The 21,516-nt window shown below is 49.9% G+C and overlaps 1 protein-coding gene across 1 annotated transcript; it reads left to right on the top strand.

Annotated features, from left to right (window-relative positions):
• Nucleotides 1-839: 839 nt before the first annotated feature.
• On the top strand, nucleotides 840-20,432 carry CDR2L (cerebellar degeneration related protein 2 like). The gene is made up of 5 exons (XM_002190737.7): nucleotides 840-1,340; nucleotides 13,516-13,628; nucleotides 14,960-15,108; nucleotides 16,008-16,172; nucleotides 17,672-20,432. Exons 1-5 carry the CDS (start codon nucleotides 1,262-1,264, stop codon nucleotides 18,555-18,557), a joined length of 1,392 nt encoding a protein of 463 aa, XP_002190773.6. The 5' UTR covers nucleotides 840-1,261; the 3' UTR covers nucleotides 18,558-20,432.
• Nucleotides 20,433-21,516: the final 1,084 nt, after the last annotated feature.

Genomic DNA, 21,516 nt, shown 5'->3' with positions numbered 1-21,516 from the left:
TCCCACAGACCCGCCTCATCTCCACTCAGGGCAGAGCACGGCTTTTCTCATCTCTCTTTCCTCGCTATCCCCTCCTGCTTACGCTCCATCCGCTTCCCTGCTCTGCGCTTTCCTTTACAGCCCTTCTCTTCTGCTCCATCCTCTGCTTTATCTCTGCATCAAGTTCCTCTGCTCTCGTGTCACCGTTTTTCCCCTTTCCTTGCCCCTTTTCCCACTCCTCTGCCCGCAGCCTTTGTCCCCTGAAGCTCCTTTGCCAGGCTCGGGCACAAGCCTAGTGACAGCTCTGTCCAGCCATCACCGGCCACTCTCAGAGCTGGTCCCAAGCCCAGATGCTCCAGAGGTGCAAGCAGGATGCCAGGACAACAGCCAGCCCCAGTCTGTCCCCAGCCCTGGGCTGAAAGGAGCCAGGAACAAGCACGCCTGTAACACAGACTCTGCTCGAGTATCTTATGAGGAGCTCATTGCAGGCGGTGGCCCATTACCCCTAATGAAATTCCACCCACACACAAGGAGAGGATGTTTTATAATCCTGGGTACTGGGCTCTGTCCAGGGGGGTTCCTGACCCCTGCCAGGGCAGCCAGAGGGAAGCCCTGGATTCCCACAACCGTGAAGCCCATGGCAAGGAGGGGACACGGCATTCCAGCCGCAAGCCCTGCTCCTGGCAGAGTTTCCATGCGGGAAGGACAGAGCAGGGACACTGCGGGACAGCTCCCGAGCCTCGCAGCCCGGTGAGCCCCACCGCGGCAGGGCTGGGCGGAGAGGAGGAGGCGGAGAAGAAGGAGGCGAAGGAGGCCGGTCTCGCCTCGCCTCCCCCTTCCCTCTCGCCGGTTTTCTTTGCGGCATTTCCATGCTAGAGGTCCCCACCGAGCTGCGGAGCGAGGATCTGCCTGGCTGCGCCGGGCCCTCTTCCTTCCTTTGTGCATCCCCCAGCCCTGTGCAAGCCGTGTCCCCCCGCCCCGGCCGCCACGTCCCCGCTGCATTCCCTCCTCCGGAGCCCCCCCGGCCCTGGAGGCAGGAGGAAGCCGCCCCCCCGGGCACGCAGAGCCGGGGCAGAGGCCAGGCACCGGCTGCCACGTCGTGCCACCTCCTCCTTCCCGGCCCGGCCGGGGCACCGAGGCCGCATCCCCGCCCGCACCCATCCCCGCATCCATCCCCGCATCCATCCCCGCATCCATCTCCGCATCCATCCCGCTCCGCGGTTCGGAGGCTCCAGGCCCCCTTCGGCGGATGCTGCGCGTCTCCCCGGGCCGCTGGTGCTAAATGCTGAGCGCCGACAGGATGGAGGAGTTTCAGAGCGAGGAAGAGGAGCCCTGGTACGACCAGCAGGACCTGGAGCAGGGTAAGGATGGGGGCACGCCGCAAGCTGCCAGGGATGGTGGGCCAGAGGATGCGCAGGCAAGAAAACGGGCAAAGCCCGGGGACGGGAGGGTGGGATACCTTCTCTCTGGACCGCTATTTGCTTGGCAAAGCCAGCGCCTCATCCAGCAGCGCTGCTCCAAGCCACTGTCCTGGCTGAGGAAAGTTTAAAGCTGATGGATAGAGGCAGGGAGCCCAGAGCTGTCCTAGGGCAGTAAATAATTTTTTGTGTTACATCTTCAAGGAAGCTGGTTCCCCAAAAAACTTGCTGCAGGCACAATCAAACAGCAGTAGTTAGGATGCTGCTTTTATTTCAGAATCATCCAAGGTAGAATTACCAGGCATGTTAGTTAGAAATTAATATATGGGAAATAATGTATTGCTAAGGATGCTGAAATTCTGTCTCAAAAGCTTTTGCTGTCCAAGCCCAAATCCAAAGGGATCTTCAGCTTCTTAGTCACCTAATTATTTCTGAAGATTCTTCCAATCAGCCATAATATCAGGAAAAATATGGGAGGAGAAGAAAAAAAAAATCAAGGCCAAGTTTCAAACAGCAAAAGAAGCCGTGTTAGAAGAGAAACATTCACTTTTGTAGTTTGCTTTGAAGTAACTGTGCCTAGTTCAATGGAATGTTTATCCTAAAACTGGACGGTTGGTGTCTCTGAGTATTTGGGGCTTTTTTTTATTTTATTTTTCTTATCTTAATATTTTGAGTCAACACGCAGTAAGTAAATAACTGGAAGAAGTCCCATTTCAGCCAGTGGCCCAGGAATGAACGGGACTGATTTGGCAATGCATAGCAAAAAATGATTCCTACCTGAACACAGTTCCCCTCTGGCACTTTGTGCTATAGGTACAGTTTTATATTTGTTTTTCCCAGCTGACTGTCAGCAGGGATGTGCAGTCCAGCTGCAGTGCCTCAGCCCACCATCGCTCCAGTACATTATGTCATGATTTGAAGTTTATACAACTTCAGCTGCAGGACAGGGGCCCAGCAAGGAATGATAACCAGTCAGTCCCCCAGGGGTTGTCACAGCTGGGCTTTAGCCCCAGTTTCTCAATTAACAGGAAGCAGTGGGATACTGGGCCCTGTTCTTTGAAACACAACACTCAAACAAAGCCAAGAGCATGGAGATGAAGCTATCAGCTGGATAAACAGTGCAGCCTTTGAATGTTCAGAAATTCACATTTCTGGGTGACGTCTTCCCGTGGCTCACAAGGGGCCTGGGCACTGGTCCAGGGGTGGGATGTAGACTGAGGGACAGCAGAACTAGGGATGAATACAGAGAGTATTGAACAACGTGGGACCAATTGATTTTTAGCCTAATGTTATCCCTGGTGTCAGGTTCATGAGTCAGCACTGGCATTGTACAACTGGCTCACAACAATAAGAGCACCTTCCCACTGCGGGCCAGGTTCCCAGCTCTATCCCAGCAGCCTAAAAACAGGATGACTGTCTCCAGATGATGGACTGAGGCTGGGTACAGGCTCCACTTTTGAGCACATACAGAACTGGAGGAAAACACTCCCAAAACAAAGCCCAGCTGTGTTTGCAGCCTCCTGTATATGAATAGGATCTGCACAGGCTTGCACAAACTCAAGGAGAGATGCAGGAAGGCTTTAACTGGAATCAGCCAAATGGAAAGGTTCTACAGGGTAATTACAACCGTAATTAATTTGCATGATGCACAAAGCATCACAAAGGACAGTGCTAGACTTTGTCCACATACACTGTGCCTTTGCATGACACCCAGAGGGCTTTGGTGGTGGCACAGCCATGGAGCTGCTGGTTTGGGAATGGGGGTGGAAGTGCAGCACAAGACGTGCAGCGTTTTCGGGGTCCTGGGTTCCCACACGGCGTGGCACCATTAGAGGCATTACTAAGAGGATTGGCATGCCAAGAGCCCAGGGTCGCACAGAAACCCACGCCTGGCAGCAGTACCAAGAGGACAGAGGACAAAAGCAGAGGCTTAAAGACCATTCCTTAGGAGCAAGGGTGGGAGAAACAAGAAACAATCCAAGCTAGGACAGCAGAGAAGGTTCTTCCATGAACCAGTTGGTTGCTGGGCCTTTATCATCATTTCACAGCATCATCAAATATTTATTACATTTACATCCAAAACTGTTTGCTAAGCAACAGATGGCTTAACCAGGAGCTCTGTGATGATTATGTTAATTAACCATTTTAGCACCAGAGTGGAAATCATGCCTTCAGCTCCACACCAAGTACCTGTTACTTTCTTCATCACCCTCCATGAGCTTCACTTTGCCAAAGTAACTATTTTTTTTCAAAATAATAAATCCCAATCACTGTTTCTTTCCCCTGAAGTGTCCACAGCAACAGGGTGCATCTACCACATGCTTTGGAAGCAGCAAGATCTGGTCCCCAGCCTTGAGGCCTTTCCAGCCTTATTCAGATTAAGCTAGTGCCTTTCAGATGCCTTTACCTGTTCCCTGCACACTGTAACACTCTGTGGCTCTAGGCATTGTACCAAGATGCCTTAGCACAGAAGCAGAGACTCAAATCCCAGCCAGGACCCTCAGCAATGACATGGTAACAGCAGTGGTGTCCTGCGAGGTATCCTTTGCAATGATGTTTCCTCTGGGAAGGCTTTCTGATTTGAGAAAAGTGGTAAAAATTGAGTTGCAATTCCCTCATACCATGACTTAGCTTATTGCTTTGTAAGCATGAAGAGATATCAGTGCTGCTTTGGTCCAGCCATCTTCTGTGGGCCAGGGAGTCTGTGCCTTTAAGGGTTAAAACCAGGATAAAATTCTGGTGAACCTTTCTCCAGCCATTGTGAATTGATGACGTGGCTACAGTTGCATCACATCCTGCACAGGGCCTATGTGCAGCCAGACCCCAAGAGAATGAATGAGCTAAAATTAGAGAGCTGTGGATAAGTGGGGGCACCTTTCCTGTTCATCAGGAGCGTTTGTGTTTGGGAGGGCTGTGTGCCAACTCAGTTGCATCTGGATCCAAACAGACTCAGCAGCTCTGCCAGCCACTTCCAGCCTTCATCTCATCCGCAGCAATCTCACAAGACAAATCCTCCTTGCAGTCATGCCGCTGCATTCCCTGATTTTCCCAGCCTCCCTATCCCCCTGGCAGCATTCAGGTCTCAGAGCAGAGTGAAACCCCAGAGGAAGCCTCTCAAAGCCACCCTTCTTATGGACCTCACCATAGATTAAGGCACATGGGGGTTCTTGGGTGTCCTGCATGGGGCCACGAGTTGGATTTGCTGATCTTGATGGGTCCCTTCTAACTCAGCATATGCTAGGATCCTATAAGTGTGGGATGATTCCTCCCCTGTCAGTAAACAGCCTCTCCCTGCTCTGAGATAAGCAGCAGGACCAGAGGGAGTGCAAGAACCAGCACATCACCTCATTGCTACTGAGAGAGCAATTGTCCTCCAGGGCAGCCACAGAAACGTTTGGGCCAAACCATCTGCAATGCAGGCTTAGGACATTACACCTGTAACCTCTAAAGGTCTCCAGATTTAAGGATCTTTTTTAATTCCTCCTCCTCTTGCCAAGCAGCTGATTGCTTGAGTACTAAGAAGGAAAATGACACAAGCTGCTGAGCTTGCACCACTCTCAACTCATCCATGTAAAGACACAGGGTCACCAGTGCTCCAGTGACCAGATCCTGGCACTGGGATAAGCCCAGGGGATCCATGCTAGCACCCACTAACACCAGTCCACCACTGCACCACCCAGTCCAGAGCACTGCAATCCACTATCAGCTTGCCCAAAGCACTCACTGTGCAGGGGAGCTGCTGAAACTCATATCTCATGAGGCAGTATCCCAGTTATCCCAGCAGTCCAGGGACAAGGCACACACCTTGCCTGTCGTCCAGGAGCACAGCAGTTACCTGCCCTCCCTCCCTCCCTCCCCAGAGGCAAGCCACAAGGACACAGCTTTGCCTGCAGTAGCTGAGCCACTTATTTATTTAGCAGTACAGTACAGCAGGTAGCTTATGGAAGCGGAAAGTTTGCAGTGACTAATTGCTGAGCTGCTTAGGAATGACAAGAGGGACTAGAAAAGTCACAGGAGACAAGGAAATAAGATGACAGGTTAGTTTAAAGAAGTGATGAGAGATTCCAACTATGGGGGGCGCAGGAAGAATATATATAGATGTATTTTCCTAGAGTGAAAATTCCCCTGTTACATGAAGGCAGCAAGAAAAAAGGGCACAAAAAAGCCAAAAAGGGGCCCAAGAAAGCCCCACACAGCAACTTTCAGTGAGAGACTAGAAGCTCCTCTCCACATCTGCTGAGCCTAGGCACATAGTTCCAGCTGTGGGAGGGAGCAGAATTAGAGAAACTGCTGGAAAGGGAAAAGGGAAACAAAACAAAACAAAACAAAACAAAACAAAACAAAACAAAACAAACAAAAAAACTTTAAAAACCTCCACAAAAACAAAACAACAACTAAAAAAATCCAAACAAAAAATCAAAGTTTTCCATATATCCCATCCTGAAACAATTAGCTAACAGTGCAATTCTCCTGGGCAAGGCCATGCACAAAGGATTAAGGATTTGTGGTCTGGATCCTGAAGGATGTTTTCCCCCAGTGGCTCTGAGCCTGAGGGACTGGGAGCCAAGGCACCTCCCACTAACACCCTGCATGTGGAGCCTGTCCCCCACCCCAGCATTTTCCAGTCCTCTCTCTTTGCTCCTGTACCAGCCAGTGCTAGCTGGTGACAGGGTGGATGCCCTGACTCAGTGTGACAGGCAGGAACTACTCAGAGCAGTGACAGCACCAGGGTCCCATCCTGCTAAAAGCAGTGCCAGCACTCAGGATAACGCATTGCTTGCTCACTCCCGCACTCACACACTCTCTCCTCTCCCAAAAGGCTTTCCCAGAGCAGCACAGTGATAAATTCCCACCTCATCTCACTCCAACAGATCTGTGTGCTCACATTAAGCACAACTTCAGGGTTTCCAAAGCTTCTATTTAATCTGCCCAAAAATACTATATGATATGTGGGCCAAGAATTTAGGAAAATATCTCCAATACAAAACACCCCAAAGGAAGGAGACCAGATGTTTGTTACACAACTGCTGCTTCTTGCACAGCTGGGAATTTCAAAGGGATTTTATGTTACAGCTTGGTTTTTGTTTTTTTCCATGTGTATTTAACAAACAGTTATAAATCCTCTCTCCAAAAAGTGACAGCTTTAATGGTTAAAACAGACCGTTCCTCTGCAGCTTTCTGGGAAGTCTCTGTAGTCTGTGCAACTGCCCTAGCCCTGCTCAGTTAATTTTGCCTCCTCTCTAAAAAATTCAGACCTTCCAGTGTGTAATATCCAGGTCTATGCTTCTTGGCCTCTTTCAAATATGCAGCTGTAGCACCAGCAGTTGGAGCAAGGATGTGATCATGCCACCCTCCAAGTTTTCTTGGTCCACAAGGAAGTGTTGAGTCCTGGGAAGGCACCTGACCTGGGAGGTGGTGGCCAAGCAGAGGAGGCAGAGCGAGGAGCAGCACAGCACACCCCAGGAGCATCAGTCTTTGAAGCAGAACTGTGTCAGGGACACTGGTTTTGGTGTTGGCCCCCCAAAAGAAGTATTGCTCTGCATCCTGCTCAGGACTAGTGGTGGACATAACATCATTTTGAGAGCACATCAAGTATCACTCCCTTTCCCTGCAAACTCAGACTGGAAGGCTACAGCTGCATATTTGGAAGAGGCCAAGAAGCATAGACCTGGATATTACACAGGAGAAGAGGTGGGCAGGTTTTTGGCGTTGCTGCAGAGGGTCAGGCTGTTTCTGCATTTAGCTGTAACACATGGAAGAAAGGTCTCTGTACTGGTATTGGCATGCCTCTGGACACAGGAGGTACCAGACAGAAGTAACCAGCAGTGCCAGGGCTGGCAGGGGTCTTGGGGGCTGCTACGGCTGCAATGTGACAGTTGTGCTGGAATTGTTGCTCCCCGAGTGCCCTGAGTGTCCAAATCACTCAGAATCAGTGGTTCCACCTGCCTCCCTGTAGCAATAGGGAGCAAGGGCATCCGAGTTGGCTGGGAACAGCTCAGAGCAGGGGAATATGTTGTGTGAGCAGGAGCAGGACAGGAGAACTGACATGGTTGTGGCAGCCCAGCACCGTGGGCACCATCCCCTGCCACGTGAGCACAGTGACCTGTCCTTCACAGGGCGCCTTTGCTCGGGGCTCTGCACATGCACAGCACTGGTGCTCTTCCTCCTTGCTCATCCTGGGTCACTTACAACCTCCTGTCCCCAAAACACACAGGATAGAGGAGTTCTGCCACATGGCATCCATCCACATGCCTGTGTCTTTAGCTTTAAAAGAGTAGAAGCCTTTATTCACGGTTTTCTGCAACCCAACATAATTAATTAGTTGGAGATTTGCTGCCCGGGGGAGGAGTGCACACAGGAAAGCTCTGGCTCCCTTTCTCCCTCCTCCTTCTCTTCAATAGCCCCACTTGTACATATTTATTTAGGACATTCTGATCCAGGTGCACTCTCAGAGCCTCAGAACCACCAGGCACCAAGCTCTTTCAAGCCTGTAAGTCAAACACAGGCACTGAGGCCATTTAGATAAGAGAACAGCAGGAAAAGATGCAGATGGAGCCTCAGCCATGGTCTAATAACATCCTCTGTGTTCTCATGCTCTAACAACTTGGCAAAAGGCACAACAATTGCTGTGGGCACAGGGATGGGACTGCTCTGTGTGTGTTTGTAGAGAAACAGCTCATAAGCAGAGGTGACCATCCTGGGTCTCAAGTATTAATATACAGAGGAGAATTTGGAGTGCAGGATGATAAGAGGGAAGAAAGAAAAGGCATCAATTAAATCTAAAAAGTCTGGTGAGGATCTGAGAAGAATAATGAAGAGCTGATAGGGGAAATATCAAATAGAATTGAAAAATATAGAAGGCAAAGAATGGAGCAATAGGGGCTGAAAGGGCTGAAGACAGCACAGCACAGTACAGACAGTGTGTCCCTGAGCCCCTTGTCAGGGATTTCCACTCCTTGGTGATGCCACTTTTGCCCGAGGGGGCTCAAGATACCATGGAAGGAGCTGTTCTCAGTGCACTGGGCTTGCCTTGACCCCCTGCCAAACACCCCTCTGCCATCACCTGAGCTCCCCCCACCAGGGACACTTGCACAGCCAAAGGCAGTACAGGAGCACATAATAGATTACACAAGAGAAAGAAAAGGGGAAAAAAAACCCCAAGAAACCAAGCAGGAAATCCAGCAAATCTCATTAGGGTAACAAAAATGCCAGTGTGACCAACATGTGCTCAGCCAAGGAAGAGCCACAGCTCGAAAGGAGAAGGAAGAGGAGGAGGAGGCTGTGCTGCCAGGGGCTTAGGCACCCTGATGGCTCTCACCCAGCACCAACAGAGGCTTTTCCCCACCTGCTTCACTGGGGCTATGTTACAAAGCAAGCCTGCCTTTGTGGAACACGCCACTAGACCAAAATAGAGGATCCTCCCCAAAAACACACAGAACACCAATGCAAAGCTGAACTGAGCAGCAATGTCTGAGTTACATCGGTGTAAAAGCGATGGGGAATCCACGTCTCAGCAGTAACACTGGTGACTCTCTGGAAGCTCTGGCTGGCCTTGGGAAACACTGTCTTTGTACAACAGGCATGTTGGAAAGGCTTTTTCAGGTTGTGTTTGAGATGCTGCCAGATGGCATTTGCTTCCCTGCACCCCAGCAAGTTCCATTGCAATGCCTTATACAGGCCAAGTACAGAGATTGCTTCCATCACCTCCCATGGAGCAGCAGTAAGTGATACACAAAAGCTGATCTTCATTGTAATATACCCAGACAGCACAATGCCTTGCAACTATGAAGGAAAATAAATTAGCAGTAAGTATACCCTATCCCAGGGTAAACCAGCATAGCATCATTCATTTAGACTTTGAAAGGAATAATTGCACCCACCCTTGACTTTAAGTATCCATGTGTAATGGAGCAGAGAGCAAATGCTATTAAATTAAACGTCAACAGCATTTAACATCAGTTCTTAACTCTCAATGTACCCCATCCATCAACTCACAAGCACCCTGAGCTTCCTCCAGAGACCTCCCCACCCTCCTCCCTGATCTTCAGCAGATGCATTCACCACGTGCAGCACCGGACAGGAGCAGCCCTTTCCACAGCCCCACATTTAGGAAGGGCCACAAGTAATTCCTTTATACATGCTCAGCTGAAAAGGACCTGCAAATCCATAAACACTTGCTCATCTATGCCACACAGCAAAGGACTTCTGTGCCCCCCTGTAAGCTGCTGGCTTTGCAGGGCAGGGACAGGGCTGGTTTATTAAAGGTGAGGAACCAAGTGCAGCAGCCCCAGTGTGTTCTCTGACAGCCTAAACATGAGAATCCTTCACTGCAAGAGAGATCACAGGGGGAAGGCCAAAGCAGCTGCACCAGATGGTGCCTTCCTCCAGAAAGCTGCATTTATGAAGAGTATCAGAACAGCTACCAGATCATCATTGAGCCAAGAGCAGCCAAAATCTGCCTGGCACCAGGCTTATGCTCTCCCAAAGTCACAACCAGGAGATGCTGAAGGGAAGAAACTCCTCCAGAGGGCTGGGGTAGAGTGCTCTGCTCAGACAGATGCAGGCCAGCACTGGGAAGGCAGAAACAGCTCCAAACCCTCTTTGAGCTCCACTGCAAGGCTGGGGAAGCATCCAGCTCTGCCACAGCCCCATGCAGGGAACATCCACCTGTGCCAGCACTGCCACAGGATGCTGCCATGAGAGAATAGCCTGCAGTTTGTCCCTCAGCCTCTTTCCATCAAAGGCAACCTGTTACAGCTTTTGGATCAGGATGGGTTTTTTCCAAGTTTCCTCAGTGGCACAGAGGTAGCAGAATTATTGCTGGGCTGCTACTGCTGATCTCTGCAGCTCCAGGATGGTGCCTCCTTGATGTTCTGCCCAGCCCCGCTCCTCTGCTTGGATTCAGCTCCTGCTCCCTTCCCACCATATGGTCTCTCTTCCCATCCCCACCGTCCTTGCTGAGAGGCCTTTCCCATGGAAGCTTTCAGAGAAATGCAGCCTCCAACCCTCCCTCCCCTGCTCCACAGACACAGCCCTTTGTTTGGGGACACAGCACGTCTCGCTGGCTGGTGTTAATTAGAAGGGTCACGTCAGTGCTTGCAGTACAGGAGCCAGGCTGGTGCTGCCCGGGACACTTTGCATCCATAGTTCTCTCCTGATAGGATTTGGCAGCATTAAGACCCCATTTTTGCAGCTGAACATTGGCCATTTCACAGTGGTGCCTTCAGCACAGGCAGGATGTGGAGGGATGGGGCACACTGAGCAGACACACAGCACTTTATTTCTCCTCCTGCATCCAGAGGGGAGGGGGAAGGGAGGCATCTGCATATCTGCTAAATTAGGGCAAGTCCTTCTGCACTGGCTGGCTCATTGGAGAGTGGAGAAGCAATGAGGAATACAAAAAATTGTGGGAAAACCATAGTACTGTATAGAAGGGATTCCTGAATTCCTAAATAGTTCTTTTTCTCCCTCAAACAACTTGGTGAAATTTAACATTCAGCCTCAGGTTTCCAAGGTCTCTGTGGAGAGGAGCTGTGTGCTCCCTCAGCCCATGCAGAACCACAATTACTGCAAAGATCAAGAGGGATCTGGTCTAAAGACGACACTAAAGCACTTCCACAGCATCCCCCCCCTCCCTCCAGCCCCATAAGCTGGGGGGGGCCAACAGGTGGGGAAGAGGACTCAGGCACAAGGGGCTGAATGAGACAGGATTACCAAGGATGCTTTGGCTGGCAGGCAGAGAATGAGGGAGCGTGTGTGGCAATGGCTGAGGCAGTTAAAAGACACTGAAAGAACCAATTCCCCCATGTCCTTCAAGCCTGGAGTCTCCCAGGCCCTTATGCTCAAAATGGAAAGACTCAATTTCCTCCTCAGAGACAAGCCCCATCCTTTCCTCTTTCCCACTGATCCCCAAACGCTGCCCATTTCCCCCATTAAATTATTGCTGACAGAGCCCTTTAAATTATAATGCAGGATCTTGCACTGCCTAATCCACTTAACTCAACCCCAGCTGATTAAATTGGATGCCATATGGTGGGAGAGCACTGGTGTAATCCACAGGGACAGGGACACACTTGACTCATTACCTGGAGCACAGCACGGAGCCCTCTCATTCCACACCTCCACATTGGGGCCCTGCTTGCTGCCAGGGATGTGATTTCCAAGGTGCCACTCTCCAGGAACAACACTGACTCTGGCAAGGTGGTGCTGACATTAAACACAGCCCCAAGCAGCTTAAAGGCACAAATTATCCTTCATCTCTGCTGGCATCTGGCTGTTCCCCCAGCCCCAGCTGGTGTAGCAAACACTCGGGTCTCCCAAGGGCACTTTATAAACTAAGGAAATTTGGTGCTTGGAAAAAACCAAATAGGTGGAGGAGGTCTGTCCGTGGGGAAACGTGCCAATAACTTGATTGCAGGGAGAGCTGCGACTGCAGGCCTCAGACTGGGTCACTGTGCAATGAAGAGGATTATAATTAAAAAGGTCACAGCCCTTTTAATAATAACACCCTGCAATGCAGGGCACAGCTGGAGAGCACATTCCCATGGAAAGGGGAGATTCGAGGACATACTGAGCAGCTGTTGGCAGCACCACATCTGGGGAGCCAGCAGAAGGAAACACAGGCAACACACGAACTAGTAACATGTCAGCACATCTCACAGCACAGCATCATCCATCAGGAAAGCCCCATCCCAGGCACTGACAGCACTGTAACTCACCCCCTGGCAGTGTGAGCCTCATTTTGTGATGTGTGAGAGGTCAGGGCTTTTCCAGGCTCAGATATATCCCAAGACTCCAGGTTCTTCTTCTTCTTGTCTTAGTGACCAAATGTCCCTCTTTCCCAATCAACTGCATGGCCAAATGAAGCACTGAAGGAAATGATAGCTACTCTCAGTCCTGGCAAAGCCTTTTCAGAACATATCATTAGATACAGACTAGAGGGGAGCATTACAACAGCCTAAGAAAACGCCAGGGCAGGAGACCCAGGTCCCCTCACACCCTGCAGGATTATCACTCCTCAATTACCTACTGCTGATAACCACACCAAAGAAAGAAAGAGCAATAACACACACCAGGACCCATTTCCTTTCCTTTTGGAAGGATTAGGGTCAGATTTTCTCTCTGTTTTTCACTCTACCATTCTAAGAGCTGCTACCTCTAGAAGCACCAAGAAAAATGAAACCCACCTGCTCATAGTCAAGTTTTAAGAAGACAACCAATTCCTGTGAAAACAAAGGGCTGTTCTCAGAGCCAACTGTGCTGTCCCAGCCTCACAAACAGCATCATCTGTGTGCTCAAGCTTTGGCCAACACAGGATTCCCAGGGCCTGGAGGCTTTTTCTTTTCCCAGCAGCAAAACTAGCAAAACTGACCACACTATCAACATCTACTTTTCCCTGCATTTCTCCTTAAGTCCAACTATTTCAGTAGCTTCCTAAGGGCGTTTAGAGGTGGCAGAGAGTGAACACAAAATAGTTTCTCCTTTCCCTGGAGCTGCCCCAAGGAAAGAGCCTTGGATTTAGCCACTGCAGTGCTCCCAGGGCAGTACATCTGGGAGGTGCCTCCAGCCCCCTCGGGCCACACAGGGTTTTATTACTCCTGTCACTCTATTACTGGGTGATGGATGGAGGCTGACAGGGAAGGCAAGGCACTCCCTTCGTTAGAGATAATAATGTAATTTAGAGAGCATCCCCAAGGCCCTGCAGGGCTTTACCAACCCTTTGCTCCATTCTGACGGGTGCTGAGTCCTTCTCAGAGATAGGGGATGGAGGTGCTGAGCACCTGCCAGAGCCCAGATCCTGGGGTGATCCTGGTTTACAGGGTGCAGGGAGTGCAGGAGGGTTTTGCAGCCAGCAAAGCACTAAATTGTCATTGCATGGAGGAGCTGCAGAGTCCTGAGCTCAGCATTCCCTTGCTTCTGCAGCCCAGCAAGACCAGAGGCCAAATCCTGTATGTTCTGTGAACATACATCCAGGTCAAAACGTGCCAGTAAAACCAATGCCATGAAAAATGTGCTGCTGTGCTTGGTGTGGGCTCATTTTTTGGGGTGGGGGGAGATCCCAACACACCCAAACATGGAGTTGTTGGAACTGCAGCAGCTTTGTCCCTCTGCTTTTCAGACTTACACTTGGCTGCAGAGCTGGGGAAGACGCTGCTGGAGCGAAACAAAGAGCTGGAGGACTCCCTGCAGCAGATGTATGCCACCAACGAGGAGCAAGTGCAGGAGATTGAGGTAGGGACACAGTCGGGACAGGGGTGGGGACAGGGGCTGCTTGGCCACTGCTGTCACCCAAGGGTGAAGGTGGGAAAGGGGCACTTCCACCACTCCACTTCAGCAGCTCAGATGCCAGCAGAACTGTAATTTGGGGAATGGAGGTTGAAGTATCTTCTGTAAGTGCCTGAAGCAGGACGGATTGAGTTTTAAAGCCTGTTGATGGATTAAAGCTCATCCCAGCCCTGGAGAAGGTCTTGTTCCCCTATTAACTGGCATTTTCCCTTTTCTCATACCCTCACTCCCTTCCCAGATGTGCACACCAGATTTTGACACCAGGCTGCATCTGGGTCACGTTTGGCCTTCCCCTGCACATCCATCAGCCTTCACACTCTCTTCTCTCTGCTCTGCTTCAGCTTTCCCTTGATCCCAGAGATTCAGAATCACATTTGTTCCCAGCTGGCTCCTTGGCACCCCCATAACACAGCCCCCTTTGTTAGAGGCATAAAATAGCTCTTTCTCCAAGAGCTGCAATCTAAACCCCCATTTCAAGCATCCTGTGGGATCAGGGAAGTATTTCTGAGAGCTCACAGAACTGATCTTAGAGGCTTAAACCTGCTGTGCCTGGGAGGGTTTTCATCCACTGGAAACCTTCTGTGAGTTTAAAAAGACTGGGCATCCCCTGATTTAAAAGGACACAGGGCAGAGGAGGTCTGCCAGTTCACAAGAGCAGCACATGATGCTGCAGGGATCAGACAGCTGATGTTTGAGGGAACTAGTGGGTGGATTTAGCTATTCCCTCTCCAGCAGCCCATCAGGAGCACATCCACCACAGGATCTGGAATCTGGCCCCAGCTGAGAGTGAGCACCTGAGGAGATGCCCCTCTCCTAGTCTTCCAAGGATAAGATTTTGCAATAGCAAACTTACAGAAAAGGGTGTGCAAATCCATAGAAACCACAGGTCTCCTCATATTTCACAGACTCAGAGTTTTAGCCTGAATTCCCAAGGAAACACAGCTTCTGCAATCGATCTGTCAGACGATCCAGTAACCAACTGGGCAATTTCAGTTAACTTTCAGTCCCAGGGATATCAACTTTCTTTGGTACTGGGAATAAAAACCAGCTGAATAGAGTGCTGCCCTTCACAGAGGGCAGACGAAGTTCAATTGTATTTTAGACACAAAAATATTTACAGTGGTCGGAGGGATGAATATTTTATCTCTGGAAGAGGCTTCAACCAGGCAGAGCCACAGAGCACATTGTCAGAGGAAGCAAAGGCTGTAGGAATTTCTGCTTGTGAAAAATACCTGTATTTTGGATGTGGAGTGCTCATGCTTCACTTTTCCTTGCAGTACCTGACCAAGCAACTGGAGATGCTGCGGCAGATGAACGAACAGCACGCCAAAGTCTACGAGCAGCTGGACCTGACAGCGCGGGACCTGGAGCTGGCTAACCAGAAGCTCGTGATGGAAAGCAAGACTTCCCAACAGAAGATCCAGTGGTACAGCCCCCCCTGGATCTTCAAGATCCAAGAGCCTTCAGCTCACCTTTCCCCTGCCCCAAAGTGCAGCCTGTCATTGCTATTTGAGCCGTTCTCTTTTGTATCAGCCCACTTTTGCAGGTGTTTAGAACACAAGTGAGTTGCAATAATGCTGGTTAGCAGGGGGCAGCCACAGCACAGATATCCCTAGGATGAGGGCTGGATAAAGCAGTGTCTGAAGCCACCTGAAGAGAGGCACAGCAACCTCTCCTCAGATGCTTTTCCTTGGAGAAAAGGCACATAATCCTATCAGGGAAATCCCTGACACACAGCCCTGAAGAAACACCATGCACAGATCCAGCAACTCATGAAACCCTGGCTAGTCCATGCGGAAACATCGGTTCATCAATAATATTTCTTTGCTAAAACAAGCCCATGATCAAGGTCATCCCTAGAAACAACATCCTAAGCCACATCCTTGTAATGCAGCATCACAAACAACTGTGTGGAGAAGGAATTTCTGAGCAGAGTGTTTTACAAACTATCTGCAGACAGAACAAAACAAAACCTCTGCCCAGTCTCTGTGTTTCTCTACAAGATAAACAAAAGGAATAGATGCTTGTTTTAAGTGCAGAGATGTTTCAGGAGAGTGCTTATGTCCCAGAGATTACTCTTTCACCCAACTGATTTGAGGGCAGAAGGACTCAAATCAATCCCCCTGTCCCTTTTTTATAACTAAACCCATTCAAGAGTGACCACGCAGAGAAACACCAACAAAAAATAAGTGCTGTCATGATCCCAGGGCACATGTTAGAAACTGGAAGCACCTTCCCTAGACTGGAGTTCTCTGTAGAGAAAAAACACTTTTTAGGAACCTGTAGCACCTGATTTCTCACCTGTGCTCCCTCCTCTCGCTGCAGCTTGACAGAGACCATCGAGGGGCTGCAGAACCAGGTGGAGGAGCTGCAGAAGCAGGTGGAGGAAATGCGGAGCTTGGAGCAGCTGCGCATCCGGAGGGAGAAGAGGGAGCGGCGCCGAACCATCCACACCTTCCCCTGCCTCAAAGAGCTCTGCTCCAGCCCCAGGTACGGAGTCCTAGCTGTGGCAGCCCCTCCAGACTGCTCCCCACAAACAGGGGAGGCGGTGGATGAGCCCCTCTGGGGCTGCACAGAAACCTCTCAGACACAGAGGTTGGGCATCAGAGCCTGAAACCCCAGCTGGAGCTGAGGGGAGGATGTTCCTCTCACCAACCCACCTGCCTAAGGTGGTGTTGGCAAGGCAGAGCCCTCATGATCTCGGCACAGTGACACTTCCCACACCAGCACAGCCCATTTTCCCTTTCCAGCTGCCTTCCAGCACAGCACCAGCACCTCTGGCTCACTGAAACCAGTTGAGATGGTGCATTTTGTGCTGCGTGACTCCAGCACTCCCTAGGAACACCAGTCACACATGCAGATACACCATGTGCTGCCAAGTTCTGTACAAACACCTTCAGCAGCCTTAATCCTCCTCAAAACCCGGCCACTGTGTTAATTCACTGACCTCACGAGGACATTTCTTGCTCAGCTTTGTCCACAAAAGAGAGTTCTTTAAATAGATAAGCAATCAATAAACTTTGTTACTGAAAGCATCCTCTGCCAGAGGATATGAACCAAAGACATTTTCACTGCAGCAGTAATGTTAATCAGGCCATAACGTGACCCCCAGCAAAATCCACTTAATGTCTGTGTGGTTCTTTTTCCTCCAGTCCCCCAATCCCACTCTCCCCCCTACCACAGGACCTTGGATCCCCTGGCAGCTCCACAGTTGGCTCTGAAGGTCAGGCTGCCCTTCAGTGCCCTGAAATATGTTCAATACCCCCCACCACAGCCATGCCTCCCAGGGGAAGCCATGGAGCTTGCACTTTTCCCATCTGTTCTAAACAAACAGGATGCCATGAGTGCTTCACTGAGGAGGAAAGCAAAATTCCTGAAGAGAAGGGAGAAGTGCTTTTTATCACTTCCCAGGCAATGAAGGGGCACCTCTATCAAACATCTCTGTCTGCCTTGCCATGTAAATCTTCCTCACTCCCTCCAGAGCACCTCCCAGACACAGGGCTGCACAGGCAGCAGCACATGTGCTTCAGAGTTTTGGCTGGGTGGGTCTGGGGTTGTTGCCATATGCAGTGGGTAGCTGGTGAACTCCATGGTGCACAGAGCAGCTGATGGACTCTAGCAGGACAAACCCAAAACCACCTACTTTCAGCTCAGACTGGTAGCACTTGAACATTGATTGCTTCACCTGCAATGCTGGTGGCTTGTCTGTTAACCACATGTGTATTTTACCTTTTAGGATCTCATTTTCCTCCTGTCTTTTATTGCTGTTGTCCAATAAAACTGCAAGTCCTGTGGGACAGAGATTTGTCTCTCTGTCCAGAAGAGACACACCTTGTAGTCTCCTGGCACGTGGAGAAGGCACATCTCACTCCATGAGCTCGTGTCCTTTTTGGACATCAGTGGAACTACTTACATAACAATAAAACACAAATCCCTCATGGGTCACACTGCTTGGTCAGACTCTCTCAAGCATCTTTCTCCTCTTTCAGGTATGAGGATGCGTTCCAGGTCCACAGTTCTTCCACAGAATTCAACCAGAAGCCGCTGGAGAGGGAGAACGAGCGTCTCCAAGCCATGGTGAACTCGCTGAGATCCCAGGTGAACCAGGAGAAGCAGCGGAAGGAGAGGGTGGAGCGCGAGTACACCTCGGTTATCCAGGAGTACTCGGACCTGGAGCAGCGGGTGTGCGAGATGGAGAACTGCAAACTGCGCATCAAGGAGCTGGAGGCAGAGCTCCTGGAGCTGCAGCAGATGAAACAAGTCAAGAAGTACCTGCTCAGCAGAGAGGACAACCTGTCCGAAGCCCTCCTTGAGCCGCTGAACAATGCCCCAGAAGCAGATTACATCGACCTGTCCGAGGAGGAGGGAGGGAAAAGCCACGGGACATCCATGAGCCCTTCCCCGAACCACCCGGTGCGGAAAAGCTGCAGCGACACGGCCCTGAACGCCATCGTGACCAAGGACGCCGTGAGCCGGCACGAGGGCAACTACACCCTGCACGCCAACAACGTGCGCAAGCGGGGCATGTCCATCCTGCGCGAGGTGGACGAGCAGTACCACGCCCTGCTGGAGAAGTACGAGGAGCTCCTCAGCAAGTGCCGGCAGCACAAGGACAGCGTGCGCCACACGGCAGTCCAGACCTCCCGGCCCATCTCCCGCGACAGCTCCTTCAGGGACTTCCGAGGAGAGGGGCATGAGCTGGAAGAGCGGAAAACCATGGAAAAGACCATCAGCAAACACGTGGAGGCTGTGGACAAGCGACTGGAGCAGAGCCAGCCTGAGTACAAGGCTCTTTTTAAGGAGATCTTCTCCCGCATCCAGAAAACAAAAGCAGACATCAACGCCACAAAGGTGAAAAACAAGAGCAGCAAATGAGTCCTGGCTCTCCGCAGCTCCCACGTGCAATTGCAACGGCCACGTCTTCTCTTGAGCCCCAGGAAATGCCACGTGGCCCCTCTGTTTGAAGGTTCGAGAGGTCTGCAAGAGAGAGAATGTCACAGGGACCCAACTCACTTTTTTTAAGCTTAGGCTCTGGACAACCCATTGGGACAATTGTACATTGTAGTTAGAGGATTTCAGAAACCACATGACGGATCTCTGCATGAGTTACTGCCGCTGCCAGACATCACAACAGCAATGTAAACCCTACCATGAAAGAAAAGAAACCAGTCTCCCCCTCCACCCTTTTTCAGCTTGTCCTACAGCCCAATTATCTGCAAGCAAAAGCCTGGATGTCCTCCAGCACCCCGCCACAGCTGGAGTACGGCGCCTCAAAGTAAAACAAAAAGCCATCAGAACTTTAGGGCTGCCCCAGCACAGCAGCCCAATCCTCCAGTTAGGTTTTATGGCTGAGAACCTACGCTTGAACCCAAGAGACTTCTATCTCTGCCTTCCCCAAAGGGCAGCATGGTCTTGCTATTTAAGCCATTCTCTAATCAGTCAGGTTTTTCAGCTCTTTACAATGCAAGCTCATTGCAACTGGAAAAACTTGAAGAGAAACATAAGACTGATTGTTCCATCTCCATCAGCGTCACTCAGTGTTTCAGTCCACACTCTCCAGACCTTGCAGGCATATGGGATTTACTTGCTTTAAGTCTGCCCTGGTATTTCAACCCAGGTGAAGCACCATGCCTGGTAGGAACTTGGTGCCCAGGGCATTCCCATAGCAAGACAAGAAGTGCTATTACAATATCAGAATCACATTTTCATCTCACGGTCTGGGTACCAGCTCTCTGTGCTGTGCTCTTCAAGAGGTCATTGTCCCATCATAGCAAATTCCTTAAAAACAGCTTGCATGGGCTCAAAACTGACTCCCAGGGACTCACACACAAGCCAGGGGATGCAGCATCTCCCAGGTCAGGAATCTGGCCCTGGCAGTAGCACGAATCACACATCACCCCTCACTCCTGCTCCAAATATCTCCCCAGCCACAAGGACAGATTTCAGCTTCCTGCTGAAAATAATCTTTCTTGGCTGAGACAGTCGCCTCTCATGTTCCAGTTCCCTTTCCAGCACTGAAATCTCCTCACTTTGGCTTCCACAGACATGCAAACACACAGCCAAAAGGCCACTGCAGTCTCAGGAATCACCAGTTTCCAGCTTCCATGAGTTAGATAATGTCCTTGTACAGTCAGATGCATTTTAGGCAGAGAATCAGCACCTCATTACAGCTTAGGCAACACCCTGAGCATTGAGCCACAAAACCCAGCAGTTCAGTGTAAGCAACCTACTCTGTACCCGCCTGGAGCAACCCTCAGCTACATCTGGATTCTCTTTTCACCAGCCTACATCCTAAAATCTTGAGTCAACAGCTGGAACCTTTGCAACATTGAGAGAAAGAAATGCGAATGTGGCTTTGGAAGGGGAAGACTGTTCAAATGGAATTATCCCCTACATCCAGGGCTTTGATGCTACATGGAGCAACCTTTCTTTCACTCCCCGTGGAATTAATGCAGAAAAACCCCCCAAAAACACCCTGTTTTGTTAAGCTGAGTACCACAGAGGTAAGTTGGCAGGAGTGTGATGCGCAAACCACCCCTGCTCCAGAGGTCTCCTCCTCAAAACCACCAACTGCTCTTCTCTTCCACACTCTGCATTTCCAGGTGCCCCACAGCCCCAGACGCATCAGGAGCTGCACGCACAGCTGTGGCTACCAGCTCTGCACCAGTATGGAGAACCTTCATGCCTTATTTATTTATAATGGAAAGCAGTTGTCTAATAAAATAAAATAAATAAAAATGAACAACAGCAGCAAGGGAAGCGTTGTTGATTTCCTGGGAATGTTCACCACCCGCTGACTTGGCACTTGCAGCAGTGTTGGTTTAAGCCAGGTGGTGTTTGCCCTACAGTCAGTTGTTGATGCTGCAAAGGTGTGGGGAGGGAATCACCCTCACTTTCTTGTTTTAAACAATCCCATGTGGATCAGCATCACAGTTAAGTGTGCAATACATTAAATACATTTTTTAATGTTCCATTCTCCTCTAAACACAGAGAAATGCCAATTTTTTCACAGTTCTTACAGTTCTTTTTAATTTTAAGAACAGCACAGAATTAACAGGAGTTAATTCTTTGATTTTCATGTACAATTTGGGTCGAGAAAGTGCTTCAGGCACCCTTGCAGAAAGGAAAGAGAATATGCTGAACTATTCTGCTGCATTATTTATATAACACACATTTTTGTGCACTTGGACTGCCAACACTGCCACGCAATCAAACCTCTCTTTTGTCAGCTCAGAAGTCTCTGTAAAACCACACAATTTTTAAGCTCCCAATTCAAATCCTATTTTTCTTTTGACCTTTTTTGCAAACCACAAATCCAAAAATGACTGATGTAAGTAACGTGATATTAGTACTCGGCTTAACAAAGGCACAGCTGCCATGTATCAGCAAAGTGCTGAGGGCAATTTTCTTCTGCCTCCAAAAATATTAGTGGCCATATATACATGTCCTGATTGACTGTGTGAGTCAGTCACATCATTCCTGCCTTAAGTGAGGCTTTCCATGATGAGAGGAGGAGAAAATAAGCATCCTCTGGCCTTTTGTGCCACCTTTGAGCTAAACTTTTCCAATTGCTTTTGGAACACCAAGGAAAGCTACAAAACTCCACTGAGAGGGAACAAGAGAGTGCTGAGCAACCACTCTGCCAGAGAAGCTGGTGTAACAGAGAGCAGCAGCTGCTTAACAGCACACCCCCATGGTTCATGACAGAAAGGAAAATTGCTGCATGCAATTAAAATGGATGAGGAGAAATATGATGTCACAGGAAATAATTCTTAATTCCAGAATTTGGCAAAATCTGTGACCCTATTCAGCTCACAGCATTAAGATCAATAAG

The sequence above is a fragment of the Taeniopygia guttata genome, chromosome 18 (assembly GCF_048771995.1).
Source record: "Taeniopygia guttata chromosome 18, bTaeGut7.mat, whole genome shotgun sequence".
In the NCBI taxonomy this organism is placed as follows: Eukaryota; Metazoa; Chordata; class Aves; order Passeriformes; family Estrildidae; genus Taeniopygia; species Taeniopygia guttata.
Note: the sequence above shows the minus strand (reverse complement) of the source record. Positions and strands in the feature narration are given on the sequence as shown.

Bases quoted from the DNA above. Each gene is read 5' to 3' on its own strand.
- CDR2L (XM_002190737.7), top strand. From the start codon at position 1,262: ATGCTGAGCGCCGACAGGATGGAGGAGTTTCAGAGCGAGGAAGAGGAG. The intron at 15,109-16,007 runs GTACAGCCCCCC...CTCTCGCTGCAG, and splicing joins TCCCAACAGAAGATCCAGTG to CTTGACAGAGACCATCGAGG. The intron at 16,173-17,671 runs GTACGGAGTCCT...CTCCTCTTTCAG, and splicing joins GAGCTCTGCTCCAGCCCCAG to GTATGAGGATGCGTTCCAGG.